Below are 16,345 nucleotides of genomic sequence, written 5' to 3'. Positions count from 1 at the left end.
TTTTTTTTTTTTTTTTTTTTTTTTTTTTGGCTGTCTCTATTTAATAATTTTTAAAGGATATATGTCTAGATTTTCTTTCCATTTGAGACTAGGATTTATTTCTGCTGGGTAAGAAAAATGTCAAGGTACTGGCCAACGGCCTCCTCCATGAAGCTCTCTTCATCTACCCAAGACTTCATTGGTATTTCCTGCCTTTGAACTCTGCAAGGGCTGATACTCTGAGTCACGCAAACGTGTCTTCAATTATATGGTGTCATGTATGTGACTATACCTCTGTCCATGACTGTCTCTCTACTCCTTATGCCTCCATCCCTCTCCCTTGTCCAACTGCTAACTCTAGTCATTCTTAAGGCTTCGGCGTGAACATTACCACCACTATTCAAATTATTTTGTCTACCACCAGGGAAATTTTGGGGATCCTTCCTTTAGGCACTGATTATACTTTGAAAATTCCTCCATTACATTGTGCTGGAATTGTATTATTTGGGCCTCATTTTCCTACTTGCAGTGGGAATGGCACAGCTAATGATATGTTGGGGAAAGACACACACATACGCCTCAAACAAATACTTGCCCCATTCTGTCCAGGTTCTGAACATCCCCTGTGGGAAAAGAGTGTCTGTTGAAGTGCTCCTAGATGCGGTCTATTACCACCTGCTATTCGTGCTGCTGCCATCTGTATTCATCCAAAGATGTGGGGAAATCTTGCTGCACGGACACCGCTGTTGCCTCTGCTTTGTGTTAGGAAAGGGCTTCACGTATAAGGTCTCCTAACTCATTTTTCTGGAGAGGGAGAAGCATTAATGTCCACCTCTATCAGGCCTTGTCTTTTAAGTGCAATCACCCATCTGAGCACAGGCGCTTCAGAAAATCTCATCCTGACAAATAGGATCAGAATGTAATGTGCTAATCCCTCGTTCTCTCTTTACCAACTCACTGCTGCAGTGAAAACTCTCTAAACCTCAATGATAGCTATGTCTGAGGGCTCCCACCAGCACGTCTCATCCTGTCTCAGTCGCATCCTCTTCTTCCATTTCTCCTGCCACCTTCCCACATGACCCTTTTTCCTGTGTCTTGATGAGCTACTGCTTTGTGTTTGTTTCCACAACCCCCCAACCTTGCCTTTCTCCTACCTGTGGAAGTCCTGGTAATCTTTCCACCTTACCTCATCTGTGAAGTCTGTCCTGCCTAGCTGAGCTCACACTGACCCGTGGGGAACACTTCCCAGGCTCTTAGAACGAACTGTTGTATCCACAGGACATCTGCGATGACCCCCGCCTGATTGTGGGCAATATCAGCAACCACCAGCTGACCCAAGGGAGACTGGGGCACAAGCCAATGGTCTCTGCATTTTCCTGTTTGGCTGTTCAGGAGTCTCACTGGACAAAGGTACCGACCTCACTCGGTTTCCACCTTCTTGTCTTCTTTAGTAACTTTAGGAAAAGTCAGCTCGTAACTGTCTCAGATTGTTTAATCCCTGATGTCAGAAGTATTAATGATTGAAGGCGATTTCCCTCAATTTTATTATGAGAATGTTCACAAATACAGAAAGTTGAAAGAATTTTACAGTTAACACCCATTTACTCACCTAGATTCTACCGTTAACATTTTACTCTATTTGCTTTGTCGCACATATTAGGTGATCTTTTGTCACTTGCAGTACTTTGACTCAGTAGCTCTGCATACTTGCATTCTCAGTACCTACTGGGGTAAAAAGCCACTGGGGGCCAGGAAGTCACTGACAGATGTGAACAAAAGAAAAGGTGAGAAAGGTGGAACTAGATCCTTGAAAAGGTTCTAATAAATTATAAGAGTACAAAAATTCCTTTGGCATTTAGGCAGAGTTCAAGGCAATGAAGTGTTGACCTGGGAAAAATTAGAGCATTTTCTTCAGAAAATAACAATTTTCGAAGATGAATGTGTAGTTGTATTTAAAAAGGAGACTTTCCCAAATATATTTTTATTCAAGGTGTGAATAAAATCTATAGTCTATAGAATCTGCACGAACTCTCTAGGATGGACCTTTAAAAACTGAAACCACAGGGGACCTTGTGTTTTGATTGATTTTGCTTTTTAAAATGCCTCTGTTTATGTGGTTAAATACGCAACCACGAATACGTTTGTGTCGACAGTCTCTCATGATCGAGTTTGTAGATTAACTGTGGTAAATAATTTAACCCATAACTTGCTGCCCCCAGTCACCCTGTGTGTATTCAGGGCAAGCATGGTAATACTATCCTCAGCAAAACTGAACTGGGGGAGCAAAAATTGCAGGAAAAAATGCCCTACCAGGGACTTCCTACCTAGACCCAAACCAAATGTATTTGGTGTGCTTCCTGTTGCCACATGGGATTTGTCAGAAGTCAATTGTAATCTCAATATTTGGATATGGTCTGGTGAATAACAGTTGATTGAATGTCCTTATATTTCCAGACAATTCCCAACCATAAGGAACAGGAATGGGACCCTCGAAAACTAGATAAATATGCTGGGATATTTCGCTTCCGTTTCTGGCATTTTGGAGAATGGACCGAGGTGGTGATTGATGACTTGCTGCCCACCATCAATGGAGATCTCGTTTTCTCCTTCTCCACCTCCATGAATGAGTTTTGGAATGCTCTGTTGGAAAAAGCTTATGCCAAGTAAGGAGGGGGGCTGGCTAGTCAGTGGTCAGGCTACACAAGGAAAGGAAGGTCACATTCGTCCTTGGGAACTCATGCTCTCCCAGCTTAGCCTTGGGCTTTAAATTGGGTAGGATATCAATCAGATCCAAGGCATTGCTTTGGACCTGGGAATGGCCCTCCCTGATTCCAGATGAGAAAGAAATCAGCTGTTCCAGTTTCCGTTAAGCCCTTACTGCTCCCAGGTGCCCTCTTCCTGCTGCTGATCTACAGATCACATGGCATTATGGCCGCAGATTTTCTCCTTGTCTAATATTTACCTGTAGAAAGAAGTTTCTGCATGGACCGTCCTAGATAACATAGCCTAAACCTAGAAATGTGGCTATATTCTCAAAGTATCTCTCATTTTGTACCTAGAGGAAAGCTAGCCGGTAAAGGCTGGCTGGGCAAGGACTGTTTTAACTTGGGGGGACAAGATGTCCTTGACCTGGAAAAACACTTTTACAAAGATAACTTTGCATATTTGCCCCCAGGCTGCTTGGCTGTTATGAAGCCCTCGATGGTCTGACCACTACTGATATCATCGTGGACTTCACTGGCACATTGGCTGAAACTGTTGACATGCAGAAGGGAAGATACACTGAGCTCGTTGAGGAGAAGTACAAGCTGTTTGGAGAACTGTACAAAACATTTACCAAAGGAGGTCTGATCTGTTGCTCCATTGAGGTTTGTACTTACCAAAACCACTCTTCGCTCACTTCTGGCAGAGGAGACCGTGGCATTTAGTGGAGAACATCACCCTCACCCTGGAGATCCAGGACAAGTCATTATGAAACTCAGAAAGCTAACAATAGGCACTGAGCCCTGGCGCAGAGGCTAAGGAGCTTTAACCTATTTTCCTTTTGTACCAGTCATCCCGCTGGAGGCCGATGCGCATCCGAGCTGATGTAAATAGTCTCTGCTAAATTATTCCTCGTGCCTCTGCTCCTGGGTGTGGCGGTTATAGGTGTTTGCTCAGAGAATTAACCAACCCCAACGACAAATTTCAATGCTCTTCATATCAACGTACTACCGTGGGTCATTTGAATTGTTTGAGTTGTTATATTAAATTCTTTATTTCCTTTCCTTGGCTTGCTTTGTGTCAAGTTAGGTGGCAGGATCAAATTTCTATTTGCATAAGAGAACTAATTCCAGCCATACTCGGGTAAACCAATCAAAGAAGAGGAAGAACCAAGCCTTGGATCTCCCAGTCCTTGTGCCCTTATGTATCTTTCTTTGCTCTCAGTTTCCCAATCAGGAGGAACAAGAAGTTGAAACTGATTGGGGTCTACTGAAGGGCCATACGTACACCATGACTGATATTCGCAAGATTCGTCTTGGAGAAAGACTCGTGGAGGTCTTCAGTACGGAGAAGCTGTACATGATTCGTCTGAGGAACCCCTTGGGAAGACAAGAATGGAGTGGGCCCTGGAGTGAGATGTGAGTGGCTTTCCACTTTGATTCCTGCATCCCCAAAGCCCTATACGTTCTCCCGATCCCATCCCTCCAGACTGCTAGTGGGCTGTCAATACTTAGTGACATCTGTGGGTCCTTCTCGGACATGGGGCCTGTGACTTAGCTGGTGGTGAGACAGAGCTGTCCCAGTCCTCATGTATTCTGTTCCTTTGGCAGCCTGCTTACTGTAGGAAGTCAATGGCAAACATAATGGCTTATCCCTTTGTTCATTTGCCTTTAGTTCTGAAGAGTGGCAGCAGCTGACTGCAGCAGATCGCAAGAACCTGGGGCTTGTTATGTCTGATGATGGAGAGTTTTGGTGCGTAGAGGTTTTCTGTGCTAAAGGGAATTGGGGCTTCCACACGGAACCGCAGGGGTGGGTATTAAGTGTCATCTTCATTTCTTTCCTTCCATTCAGGATGAGCCTGGAGGACTTTTGCCGCAACTTCCATGAACTGAATGTCTGCCGCAATGTGAACAGCCCTATTTTTGGCCGCAAGGAGCTGGAATCGGTGGTGGGATGCTGGACTGTGGATGATGATCCGCTGATGAACCGTTCAGGAGGCTGCTATAACAACCGTGATACCTTCCTGCAGAATCCCCAGGTTTAAATCAAATTCTTTTTCTTTGCCTTCAAGTTATCAAGGCAATAGGAAGCCAGGTCTCACCTTGGAGTATTTCTTTGACATCAGTTCTCCCATTTGCAGCTATTGTGTAATATTCATCAACCAAGATGCATAGGGATTGCCTCAGATGCCTGTAAAGCAGACTGTGTCTCTTTGTAGAGACGTGACTTGGTGACATTATCAAATCCAAGCCACCTCCTCTGGCTGCCTCTCTCCTGACCGTATTGCTGGGTATGCTTTGACACTCCCTGCTTCCTTGTGATGGTCCCACATTAGAGAGAAAGGACCTGCTCCCTGACGTTTTCTCAATTCTTTTTCATTTCTTTACTGCCTAATTGCTCTCTTGGGTACGCATTTACTATATGTGTCCTCTTTCTCATGTAGGTGATTCTTCTGAACCCCATCATTAGGCCTCCCTTTTCTCATCTAGAATACCAGGTCATTCTTCTCAGGATTTGAATCGCTACCCTGTCAATGACCCCGTTCCATCCATCTCCCATTACAATGCTATTCCAGATGACACATTAGAGGTCAAGCCCAGGCACACCCCAAAGCAAAAAATCCGAACATCCAAAGCCTGAACCTATAATAACCTTGATGGTTTCATCTGCAAATGTGCTGATGAGCTAACCACAGGAGACAAGACTTCTGACTGTGTTGCAGCCTTACACGAGTGTGTCTTTTCTTTCCATGAGCTTCATTGGCCAGCCACTTCGAAGGATACTAAAGCTGGTGGGCTGATTTACGTAACTCATAGTTTCCTCCATTCCTTCCACCTTAATTGCCCCTAAAGAAAAGAAAGCTCCTATTGCCACCCCCCTTCATTTACAGCCCTGGAAATGCTTTAACTATCAGGAACGTATACCAAACTGGGGAAATGGGCTTTTTGGCGTCACTGTTTAAGTGTCTGTGCAGGATGAACTGACGGGTGCCTCGTGAGCGCATGTTTCTGCATCTGTTTCCTGTTTCTTGGTGGGAGGGTTGGGGGAGAGAGAGAGAGAAATCTGATGCCTTTTAGTCTTACTTCCCAATGGCACCATGATTCCGCAGATGATGTTTGGGAAGTCTCTAGAAAAGGACTGCAGCATCCTTAAAATGGTGATAGCAAAGCATCAGTTCACCAAGGTAATGGATCCGGCCCCTTCCACAAGTCACACATCTGGGCTGGCATTAGGAGGCTAGCCTAGGGGAATGCTGCAGTGTCAGGTTAAGTCAAGCAAGGATGCTTTCTGTCTTTGTTGATTCTCAAATTTTCCTGTGTACGGCTTTTAAAAACAAGGGGACAGTTTATACGATTTAAAAAAATTTTATGTATTTAATTTATTTATTTTCGGCTGCGTTGGATCTTCGTTGCTGTGTGCAGGCTTTCTCTAGTTGCGGCGAGCTGGGGCTACTCTTCTTTGTGGTGCACGGGCTTCTCATTGCGGTGGCATCTCTTGTTACGGAGCACGGGCTCTAGGCACGCGGGCTTCAGTAGTTGTGGCTCGCGGGCTCTAGAGCGCAGGCTCAGTAGTTGTGGCACACGGGCCCAGTTGCTCCGTGGCATGTGGGATCTTCCCAGACCAGGGCTCGAACCCGTGTCCCCAGCATTGGCAGGCGGATTCTTAACCACTGTGCCACCAGGGAAGCCCACAAGGGGACAATTTTTAAAAACCCAAGATCCTACCAAGAACTTATTAAAACAAAGCGTACCCCCTTTGGCATCAAAGGCCTAGGTATGAAGTTGGCTCTCTCAGCACATGCTGAATGCCATAGGGAGAAGCAAACATTAGGATCTGCATTTAGCAAGTCAATGGCAAAGCCCAGAACATGACCCAAGTCTCTGCTTCGCAAGGTAGAGTTTTCTTCCCTGAAATTTGAGCTGGCTCATCTGAAACAGAACTGCTAACTAAGCTCCTTGCTGGCCTCTTTCCCTTAGTACATCTTCACTGTGCCCGAGGATGGGCACAAGGTCATCATGTCTCTGCAGCAAAAAGACCTGCGCACTTACCGCCGCATGGGAAGACCCGACAATTACATCATCGGCTTTGAGCTCTTCAAGGTAAGAATGGGCCTTTGGAGCAGAGAGAATGATGGCAAACAGTGTCAAAATTAGGGCGGCTTGGGGTTAGGGGAATTAAGAAAGGTCGAGGGATAAAGAAAGTAGAAGAGCTAGGATCTTCAAATGCAAAAACTATGATTTGAGTGCAATGGAGCATCTCCTTCTCTTGCATTTCCAGGTGGAGATGAACCGCAAATTCCGCCTCCACCACCTGTACATCCAGGAGCGTGCGGGGACCTCCACTTATATTGACACGCGCACCGTGTTTCTGAGCAAGTACCTGAAGAAAGGCAACTACGTGCTTGTCCCAACTATGTTCCAGCATGGCCGCACCAGCGAGTTTCTCTTGAGAATCTTCTCTGAAGTGCCTGTCCAGCTCAGGTGCCGTTTCCTCGGCCAGCCCTGCCAACTCCCATTCCGTGCCTTGCCTCCAGTCCTAACCCTCTTGGCCCTCTTCCCCTAGGTGGACACTCAAAGGGACAACTTATTCAAGTCAGATTTAACTGCAGTGATGGCAGGAGAAAGATTTCTCAAAGTGGTGTGGGTTGAGAGAAGTTCCCTGCGGAGGTCAGAGCTTCAGCACTTTGAGCTGCCATTTAAGGAGAACAGGCCTATAGCCTAAGCTTTTCCACTTATATTTTATCTTCTGTTCTCTGGCTGACTCTTTCTTCTCTTAAACAGCTGGCACTCCTCACTGCTCCTCTATTATGTTCTGAGTGCTGGGTCACCAAAGCTACCTTTTCACCCCAGCCCTGCCTACTCTGATCTTTATCTGCTGGGCCTTAAAGCAAGGGGAAAGGAAAACATACTCATAAAATATAAGCCATGTCAGAGGAGGAATGGGCTAGGTCACTTGGCATTTTGTGTTTTTCAACAACAGGGTCTGCTTTGGCGAGCCTATCTCCTCATCAAAGGGCATTCGTCATGGATGACGTGTCTTCTTTTTGATGTTCCAGGGAGCTGACTCTGGACATGCCCAAGATGTCCTGCTGGAATCTGGCTCGTGGCTACCCCAAGGTTGTCACCCAGATCACAGTGCACAGTGCCGAGGGCCTGGAGAAGAAGTATGCCAATGAAAGTAAGAACTGCAGGGGTGTCTGGGAAAGCAAAATCAGTTTCATTTATTGCATATATGGTTAGAAAAGATGGTCACACATGATTCTCTCCAATGGCGTTTTCCGTGTAGAAAAGTCAGAACGGCTGTCAACCGTGGTAGGAAAATGGGATATATATAAACAACAAGGTCCTACTGTATAGCACAGGGAACTATATTCAATATCCTGTGATAAACCATAATGGAAAAGAATATTTTAAAAAGAATGTATATAACTGAATCGCTTTGCTGTACAGCAGAAATTAACACCATGTTGTAAATCAACTGTACTTCAATTTAAAAAAAGAGAAAATGGGATATAAAAATCTTGGGGCAAGGGCCTATCTAATATTTCTTAACTATCTAGAAAGAGGACTTTTAATCACTGTGTTAAAAATAAATGTTACTTTGTTCCAGCTGTAAACCCATATTTGGTCATCAAGTGTGGAAAGGAGGAAGTCCGTTCGCCTGTCCAAAAGAATACTGTTCATGCCATTTTTGACACCCAGGCCATTTTCTACAGAAGGACCACTGACATTCCTATTATAGTGCAGGTGAGGATGTGAACGGGGACCCTCACGTGGCTCATATTCAGTACCAGATACTGGATGATCCCAAGTGCCTCACAGATGTCTAGGATACGGAGCAAGGCTTATCCTGTTTTGTTTGTTTGTTTTGGTTTTTTTTTTTTTTTTGCGGTACGCGGGCCTCTCACTGTTGTGGCCTCTCCCGCTGCGGAACACAGGCTCCGGACGCACGGGCTCAGCGGCCACGGCTCACGGGCCCAGCCGCTCCGCGGCACGTGGGATCCTCCCGGACCGGGGCACGAACCCGTGTCCCCCGCATCGGCAGGCAGACTCTCAACCACTGCGCCACCAGGGAAGCCCTATCCTGGTTTTTTGTCTGTTTGTTTTGTACTGGAAGACACCTCCCCCCAGGCACAATCACTGGCTTCCTTTCGAACCTCCATCCTAAATCTCCTCTCCTCTGTTCTTTCATTGTGGGCAGAAGCCCGCATGCTGGCAGATACGCATGTTAACACAGGTACTGAAGTATATGCCAATTCACATGACCCTCGCCCTGCTGCTCGGAATGGAGCACTGTGGTTTGGCTGTTTTTCTGACTTAATGCTTCTGACCAGCTGCCTTTCGGCGGCCATCTCATAGATCAAGGTTGATTCTGAACTCTGACTGGTGGCTTTTCGTCTCTCCTCTTTGAGGTACTTTCCCCTTAGCCAGAGAGGTATCAGGAAGTACAGTCTCTTGGTTTTTAAACAGACCTTCCAAAGCCCGGCATTAGGTTCTAGATGCCACTCGGCAAAGTCCAATGTTACAGAGGGTTGCTCATCTTCACTTTCTTGACTTGTCTCTCCAGGTCTGGAACAGACGAAAGTTCTGTGATCAGTTCTTGGGGCAGGTCACTCTGGATGCTGACCCCAGTGACTGCCGTGATCTGAAGTCCCTGTACCTGCGTAAGAAGGGTGGTCCAACTGCCAAAGTTAAACAAGGCCACATCAGCTTCAAGGTTATTTCCAGTGATGATCTCACTGAGCTCTAAATCTCCAGCTCCAGGGAATCCTGACAGAGCTTTCCCATCCTTTTATTTTCTGTCAGATGCTAGATCTTATCTAGGATTCATAATCTTTTGAAAGAAAGAAATTCACAGTAATTAACTTTGCCTTTCTTCTGATAAGTTCCCCATACCTCCCCATCCGAGTAGCGAGTAGCGTAAGTAGCTACATAACCTATATACCTCCAGCAGCTGGACAGGGGGAGGTGACAGTCCTATCTGAAGATCAGACAGATGTTGGCCAAGGAAAGATCTCTGGGGCTTCCGGGGGTGAGATTCACGCAGGACAACGACAACAGCCTGGATACCCTACCGATGTCTTAGCTGTTTTCAGGTGCCCAAAATGTCTCCCCTGTAGGGCATGTTGAGGAAAGCGGAGGGGTGATCAAGGCCAAGCAGGTCTAGCCTGACATCCCAGCTCCTGACTGAACACTACAGGTGTCCCAGCAGCCTTTTACCCAGCAGCCACAGCCTGTTTATACATCCCCAGCCCTTACCGCCGGCACCGCCATCACCACCACCACCAACCACCACCTCTGGAAAGTGTAGTCCTGCCCTGACCCAAGTCACCCCCCACGGTAGGTTTTACCTTCATGTTGAGGAAGCTTCCTAGGTGCTTAATCAAGAGCTGGAGTTCCGTGAGGCTCAGACAGTGGGAAGGGCCCGAGCTCCAGCTCCGTGGAAGCCAGCTGTGTGCCACAAGAGGGAAAAGTGGAAGAAGCTGCAGTGGGAGACAAAGCCTCGGTCCCCCACGCATCCACACACACCTACACTCACACACGCGCACGTGGGCGCGCACGAACTACCGTTCAGGCAGTCAGCGGGCAAGAGGAAGGATGAATAAGGACCACGCAGGATAAAAGGACGAGAGACTCCATCCAGGCATAGTCTCGCCAGTTTGGGGCCCCTGACTGCAAATGTGACCTCCTGCTGCTGCTAGGTTTACAAACAAGCCCGTTGTCCTGTGCCTCCTAATATCATTGGTACTGAAGACCCCATCTGGGGGGCTTGAGACCCCTCAGGCTTTTCTCCCAGTTGGGAGCGTTCACTCCCTGGGGGTGTTTGTTTGCCCTCTTGTTTTTTCAGTCCTTCTATAGAATTTTCTCTAGAGTCAGTCATTCTGAAATGTTCTTCCCTCCATCTCCTCTATCAACATTCTACCCCTCCTTCAAGGCCCAGCATAAATGCCACCTCCTCCATGAAGCCTTTCCCCATCCCCCAAGCTCCACCTCCTAGAATATTTCAACGCTTCTGCAATAATGAATAAAATGACATAGTTGTAGTATACTTAGTCTAGTCCAGCACGCGATCATTTAAAAAATTTTGTAGTTTTCTTAGCTCGCTCCTTTCCCTACCACGTTTTTCAGTCTAACTTCTGCAGTGCCTTCACCACACTGCCTTACATAATCCAAACCACAATAAAGTTCACGTTTAATAAATTGACCAGTCTTGACTTGATTTGGTGGCACAGGAGAGATGACAAGAGTGGCTGTCTGCTGAGACTCCTTTGCGAGCGGTTAGAGGTGGGGGTGGGAGGAGGGGTACTTCCTGCAACCGGAGCCCAGGCTTTAGTCTGATGGATGCAGAGCCCTTGGCTGTATTCATCCAGGTGGGGGAGGGGCTGGTAGAATGGAGAGGGGGTCCTTTTCTAGTCCATATTTAGGGGTATTTGTGTGATATCAGGGGTTACATGATTTTGAAACTCCTCTGAGATTGGACTCAAGGCCAAAGCTACAGTGGCCAGATCGTTCAAGGGCAGGCCTTCCAACAGGAGACAATACCATCCTCCCTCCCACCATATCCCTGAGAGCAGAACGGATGTGAAGACTTCATTCACTTGCTTCCACACTTATTTGTCATCTGCCCATTTTAGGGTTAGGCTAGGAGGGAAACTCCTCTCCTTTTTCCTTGAGCTCTTCCTCCTGACAGGACAGGATGCCCAGACAGGGGAGGCATCTCCAACCCCAGGAGAACTGACCTCAAGCACAGTCCTCATTCCCTGTCCCTGCAATACTAAGCCAGAACACACTAGAGATGACATCTTAAAGACAGGCATTTAGATGTGGTAGAACTTTTTCAGAAATGAAGTCTCTGTTACAGATAATGTAATAGTTCTATATGGTCACCAGATGGCACTATGATATTATGATTAAGCTCAAACGCTCTGCCACTTTTTAAGGATGAGAAATTTTCTCCCCAAATAAGAATAAAGACACAGACGTAGAGAATGGACTTGAGGGCACGGGGAAGGGGAAGGGTAAGCTGGGACGAAGTGAGAGAGTGGCATGGACATATATACACTACCGAATGTAAAACCGATAGCTAGTGGGAAGCGGCCGCATAGCACAGGGAGATCAGCTCGGTGCTTTGTGACCACCTAGAGGGGTGGGATAGGGAGGGTGGGAGCGAGGCTCAAGAGGGAGGGGATATGGGGATATATGTTTATGTATAGCTGATTCACTTTGTTATACAGCAGAAACTAACACAACATCGTGAAGCAATTATACTCCAATAAAGATGTAAAAAAAAAAAAAGGTAGAAAAGAAAAAGAACTAACACGTTTTTGATTGTCTGCTATGTGTCAGACTCCATGCTCAGTGCTTTATATATGTAATCTCATTTTAATTCACATGACCACCATATGAAGTGTTGTTATTATCTCTGTTTTCCAAAAATAAGGAAATGAAGGAACAGAGAGGATAAATAACATTTATCACACATATCAGAGAGGATAAATAACAAATAAGTAACAACTCAAGGTTGTTAGTCGGTAATCATATAATGAGTATTAATCAGATAATGATGTCTATTCGACTCCTAAACCTTGAACTTTTCCATAAAAATATGCTGTCCCCCAGAAAGTGGTAACATCTTCCCTACATCTGTACCAGCTATGTATCCATAATATTATACCAAGAACTGTACAAATACCAAATGTTTCTCTCAGAATCTTTACCTCTCTAACTTACATACGCATGCGTATATGTACGTATGCACACATATAATGTGTCAGTAGACTTCGTCTTCCCAAAAGAATCCAGTGCACTAATACGTATCAATATGTATTATTTGATAACAACATAAATGACTCTCAAAATAATTATGCTGGCTGAAAGAAGGCAGAACAAAAAGGGTGCATCCTGCCTGGTTTCGTTCACATAAAACCTCGAAAATGTGAACTACTCTGTAGTGACATAAAACGTCTCATTGGTTGCCTGGGGAGGTGGGGAGGGGAGAGAGGAAAGAAATACAAAGTGACCAGAGGAACATTTGGGGAGTAATGATTAGGTTCATAATTTTGGAACTACTGTGTATCTTAGTTGTCTCGTTGGTTACACGACTGTATGCATTTCTCAAAACTCAACTGAATTTTACTAAAAATAAATTTTTAAGAAGTGGAGCCTTATAACCACTTTACCATCCCCTTCTAATCTTTTAAAGTTTCATAGGTATTATATCTGAATAGATTAAAAATTCCTCCAGACAATGTTATAATTTTTTCTTTCAACAGTCCTACATATTTTAAAGAACTTAAGGGGAGGAAAATAGTATTTTATACTTACTATTTCTGTTTTGCGTCTTTATTTCTGAAGTTCCAAGATTCTCTTTGGTATCATTTATATTCACCCTGAAGAACTCCCATTAGCATTTCTTTTAGATCTGTTGATGAATTCTCTTAGCTTTTCTTCATCTGAGAATATCTTTATTTTGCTTTCATTCCTGAAGAATATTTTTGCTGGATATAGAATTCAGGTTTGGCAGTTCTTCCCTTTAAGCGATTTAAAGACATTATTCCTTTCTCTTCTGCCCTCTGTGGTTTCTGCTGAGAAATCCACAGTGTTCAAATTCTTGTTTTATATATATTATGTTTCATTTTGCTCTATCTTCTTGCAGAATTTTTCTTTATCTTTAGTGTTCAGCAGTACTATTAACTGTCTAGGAGTGATTTTCTTTATGTTTATACAGTTTGGAGTTCACTGAGTTCTTGAATGTGTAAATATATGTCTTTGATCAAATTTTGGGAAGTTTTCAGTAATTATTTATTCAAAAATTACTGCACCAATTTCTTTTTCTGTTCCCTCTGGACCTTTAGTGACATGACTATTAGACATTTTTATATTGCCCCATAGATCTTGGAAGCTTTGTTCATAATATAACTTTAATTTAAAAAATCTACATGGGGTGAATGATTTGATAGAAATAAGCACAGAGAACTGTTAGACACCAAGGAGGTACACCCAATCCCTGGGGTCAGGGAAAGCTTTCTGGAAGAGGTGATGTCTAAGCCGAAACCTGATGGATGAATACAATTGGCCAAATGAAGGAGGGAGGGACCAACAGTGACAGGCAATGAGAATGACGTGTGCAAGTGCAGGGACTTGCAAGGGAGCATGGAATGTTTGGAGAAAAACAATTCGTTACGGTTGAAACATATGGTGCCAATGTGGGAATGATGAAAGATGACGTTCAAGCAGTAAACGGAACGAATCATGAGAGGTCTTATATTTCAGGATAGGCATTTTTGACTTAACCAATCCCGAGGACAACTGGGAAACAGAAAAAAAAATTTTTTTAATGTGAATGGAGTTTCTTTTTCTTCTTTTTTGCTTTTCTGAATTTTCTCATGTCTCTATATTGGACATGTATCATTTTTATTATAACAGCTTTAGTAAAAATATAATTCACATATCATACAACTCGTCAATTTAAAGTGTACAATTCAACGGTTTTTGGTTTATTTACAGAGTTGAGCAACCGTTACCACAATCAATTTTAGAACAATTACATCACTTCCAAAAAAGAAACCCTGTACTCCCCACTTCCTCCTAATCCCCTTCTCCTCCACTTTAGGAAACCACTAATCTACCTTCTGTGTCTATGGATTTGCCTATTCTGGACATTTCATGTAAATAGGGTTATACAAAGTGTCGCTTTTTGGGTTTGGCTTCTTTTTTTTTTTTTTTTTGGCGTTACGCGGGCCTCTCACTGTTGTGGCCTCTCCCGTTGCGGAGCACAGGCTCCGGACGCGCAGGCTCAGCGGCCATGGCTCATGGGCCCAGCCGCTCCGCGCCATGTGGGATCTTCCCAGACTGGGGCACGAACCCGTGTCCCCTGCATCGGCAGGCGGACTCTCAACCACTGCGCCACCAGGGAAGCCCCTGGCTTCTTTTATTTAGCACAATATTTTCAAGGTTCGTCTATACTGTAGCATGGATCAGTACTTCATTTCTTTTTATCTCCAGATAATATTCCATTGTATGGACATACCACATTTATTTATTTATTCATTCACCAGTTGATGGAAATTTGGGTTGCTTCCCCTTTTTGGCTATTGTGAATAATGCTGCTGTGAACATTTGTGTACACGTCTTTGGGGGGACATATATTTTCAAGTCTCTTGGGTATGTAGCTACGAGTGGAATTGCTGGATCACACAGTAACTGTATGCTTAACTGTTTGAGTAACTGACAGATTGTGTTCTAAAGCTGCTGCACCATTTTGCATTCCCACCAGCAGTGTATAAAGTTCCCAATTTCTCCACATCCTTGCCAATACTTGCTACTATCTGTCTTCTTAATTATTTCCATCCTAGTGGGTGTGAAGTTGATATCTCATTGTGGTTTTAATTTGCATTTCTCTAATGGCTAAGAATGTTGAGCATCTTTTTTTTTTTTTCGGTACGTGGGCCTCTCACTGCCGTGGCCTCTCCCACTGTGGAGCACAGGCTCCAGACGCGCAGGCCCAGCAGCCATGGCTCATGGGCCCAGCCGCTCCGCAGCATGTGGGATCCTTCCGGACGGGGGCACGAACCCTCATCCCCTGCATCGGCAGGCTGACTCTCAACCACTGTGCCACCAGGGGAGCCTGTTGAGCATCTTTTTATGTGCTTATTGGCTATTTGTACATATATTTTTAAAAAATGTCTATTCAAATCCTTTGTCCATTTTTAATTGGGTTGTCTTTTTATTATTGAGTTATAGTTTCTCTTTATATATTCTGCATCTAATTCATTTAATAGATATGTGATTTGCAAATAGTTCCTCCCATTCTGTGGGTTGTCTTTTCTATTTCTTGATGGTGTTCTTTGAAGCAAAAAAGTTTTTAATTTTGGTGATGTCCAATGTATCTATTTTTGTATCTTTTGTTGTTTATGGTTTTGGTGTGATAGCTAAGGAACCACTGTCTAATCGAATGTCACAAGATTTATGCCTATGTCCTCGTCTAAGAGTTTTGTAGTGTCAGCTCTTTCATGTAGATTTTTGACCCATTTTGAGTTAATTTTTGTATGTTGATATATAGCAAGGGTCCAAATTCATCCTTTTGCGTATGGGTATCCAGTTGTCTTAACACCATTTCTTGAAAAGACTATTCTTTCCACCATTGTATAGTTTTGGCGCTCTTACTGAAAGCCAGTTGACCACAAATGTATGGGTTTATTTCTGAGCTCTCAATTCTATTCCATTGATCTATAAGTCTGTCTTTATGCCAATACTAGACTGTCTTGACTACTGTAGTTCTGTAGTAAGTTTTGAAATCAGGAATGGGAGACCTCCAATTTTGTACTTCCATTTCAAAATTGTCTTGGCTATTCTGGCTCTCTTGCACTTCCATATAAATTTTAGGGTAAACTTGTAATTTCTGCAAAGAGCCAGCTGGTATTTTGTCAAGGATTGCTTTGAATATGTAGATCAAATTGGGTAATGTTGCCATCTAACAATGTTAAATAGCATTTAATTGAACAACATCAAAATGAACATGGGACATGCATTACTTTTTAGATTAAAGTAAAACTAATATTATTTGTCTATAAAATGGTGCACTAACCTCATTTAAGGTCCCCTCTCAGCAAGTGCCCCGTCTCCCTCTTGTGTCGTTTCTTTTTTTTACTTTTTTTTTTTTT

The 16,345-nt window shown here is 44.1% G+C and overlaps 1 protein-coding gene across 1 annotated transcript in view; it reads left to right on the top strand.

The window, feature by feature from the left end:
- The window catches only part of CAPN6 (calpain 6), a gene marked incomplete at its 5' end in the record, with an annotated part of 18,804 nt that extends 7,917 nt beyond the window's left edge, over positions 1–10,887 (top strand). Inside the window, 11 exons of the mRNA XM_024762495.1 lie at positions 1,258–1,389; positions 2,434–2,642; positions 3,155–3,347; positions 3,907–4,100; positions 4,357–4,434; positions 4,534–4,720; positions 6,660–6,782; positions 6,961–7,163; positions 7,739–7,860; positions 8,293–8,429; positions 9,250–10,887. Coding sequence (XP_024618263.1) covers positions 1,258–1,389; positions 2,434–2,642; positions 3,155–3,347; positions 3,907–4,100; positions 4,357–4,434; positions 4,534–4,720; positions 6,660–6,782; positions 6,961–7,163; positions 7,739–7,860; positions 8,293–8,429; positions 9,250–9,432 — 1,761 coding nt within the window. The remainder of the gene's footprint in view (positions 1–1,257; positions 1,390–2,433; positions 2,643–3,154; positions 3,348–3,906; positions 4,101–4,356; positions 4,435–4,533; positions 4,721–6,659; positions 6,783–6,960; positions 7,164–7,738; positions 7,861–8,292; positions 8,430–9,249) is intronic.
- Between the last annotated feature and the right edge of the window lie 5,458 nt (positions 10,888–16,345).

This window comes from Neophocaena asiaeorientalis, unplaced genomic scaffold, assembly GCF_003031525.2.
Source record: "Neophocaena asiaeorientalis asiaeorientalis breed wild unplaced genomic scaffold, Neophocaena_asiaeorientalis_V1.1 scaffold234, whole genome shotgun sequence".
In the NCBI taxonomy this organism is placed as follows: Eukaryota; Metazoa; Chordata; class Mammalia; order Artiodactyla; family Phocoenidae; genus Neophocaena; species Neophocaena asiaeorientalis.
The sequence above is the reverse complement of the archived record's forward strand: the minus strand, read 5'-3'. Positions and strand labels throughout refer to the sequence as shown.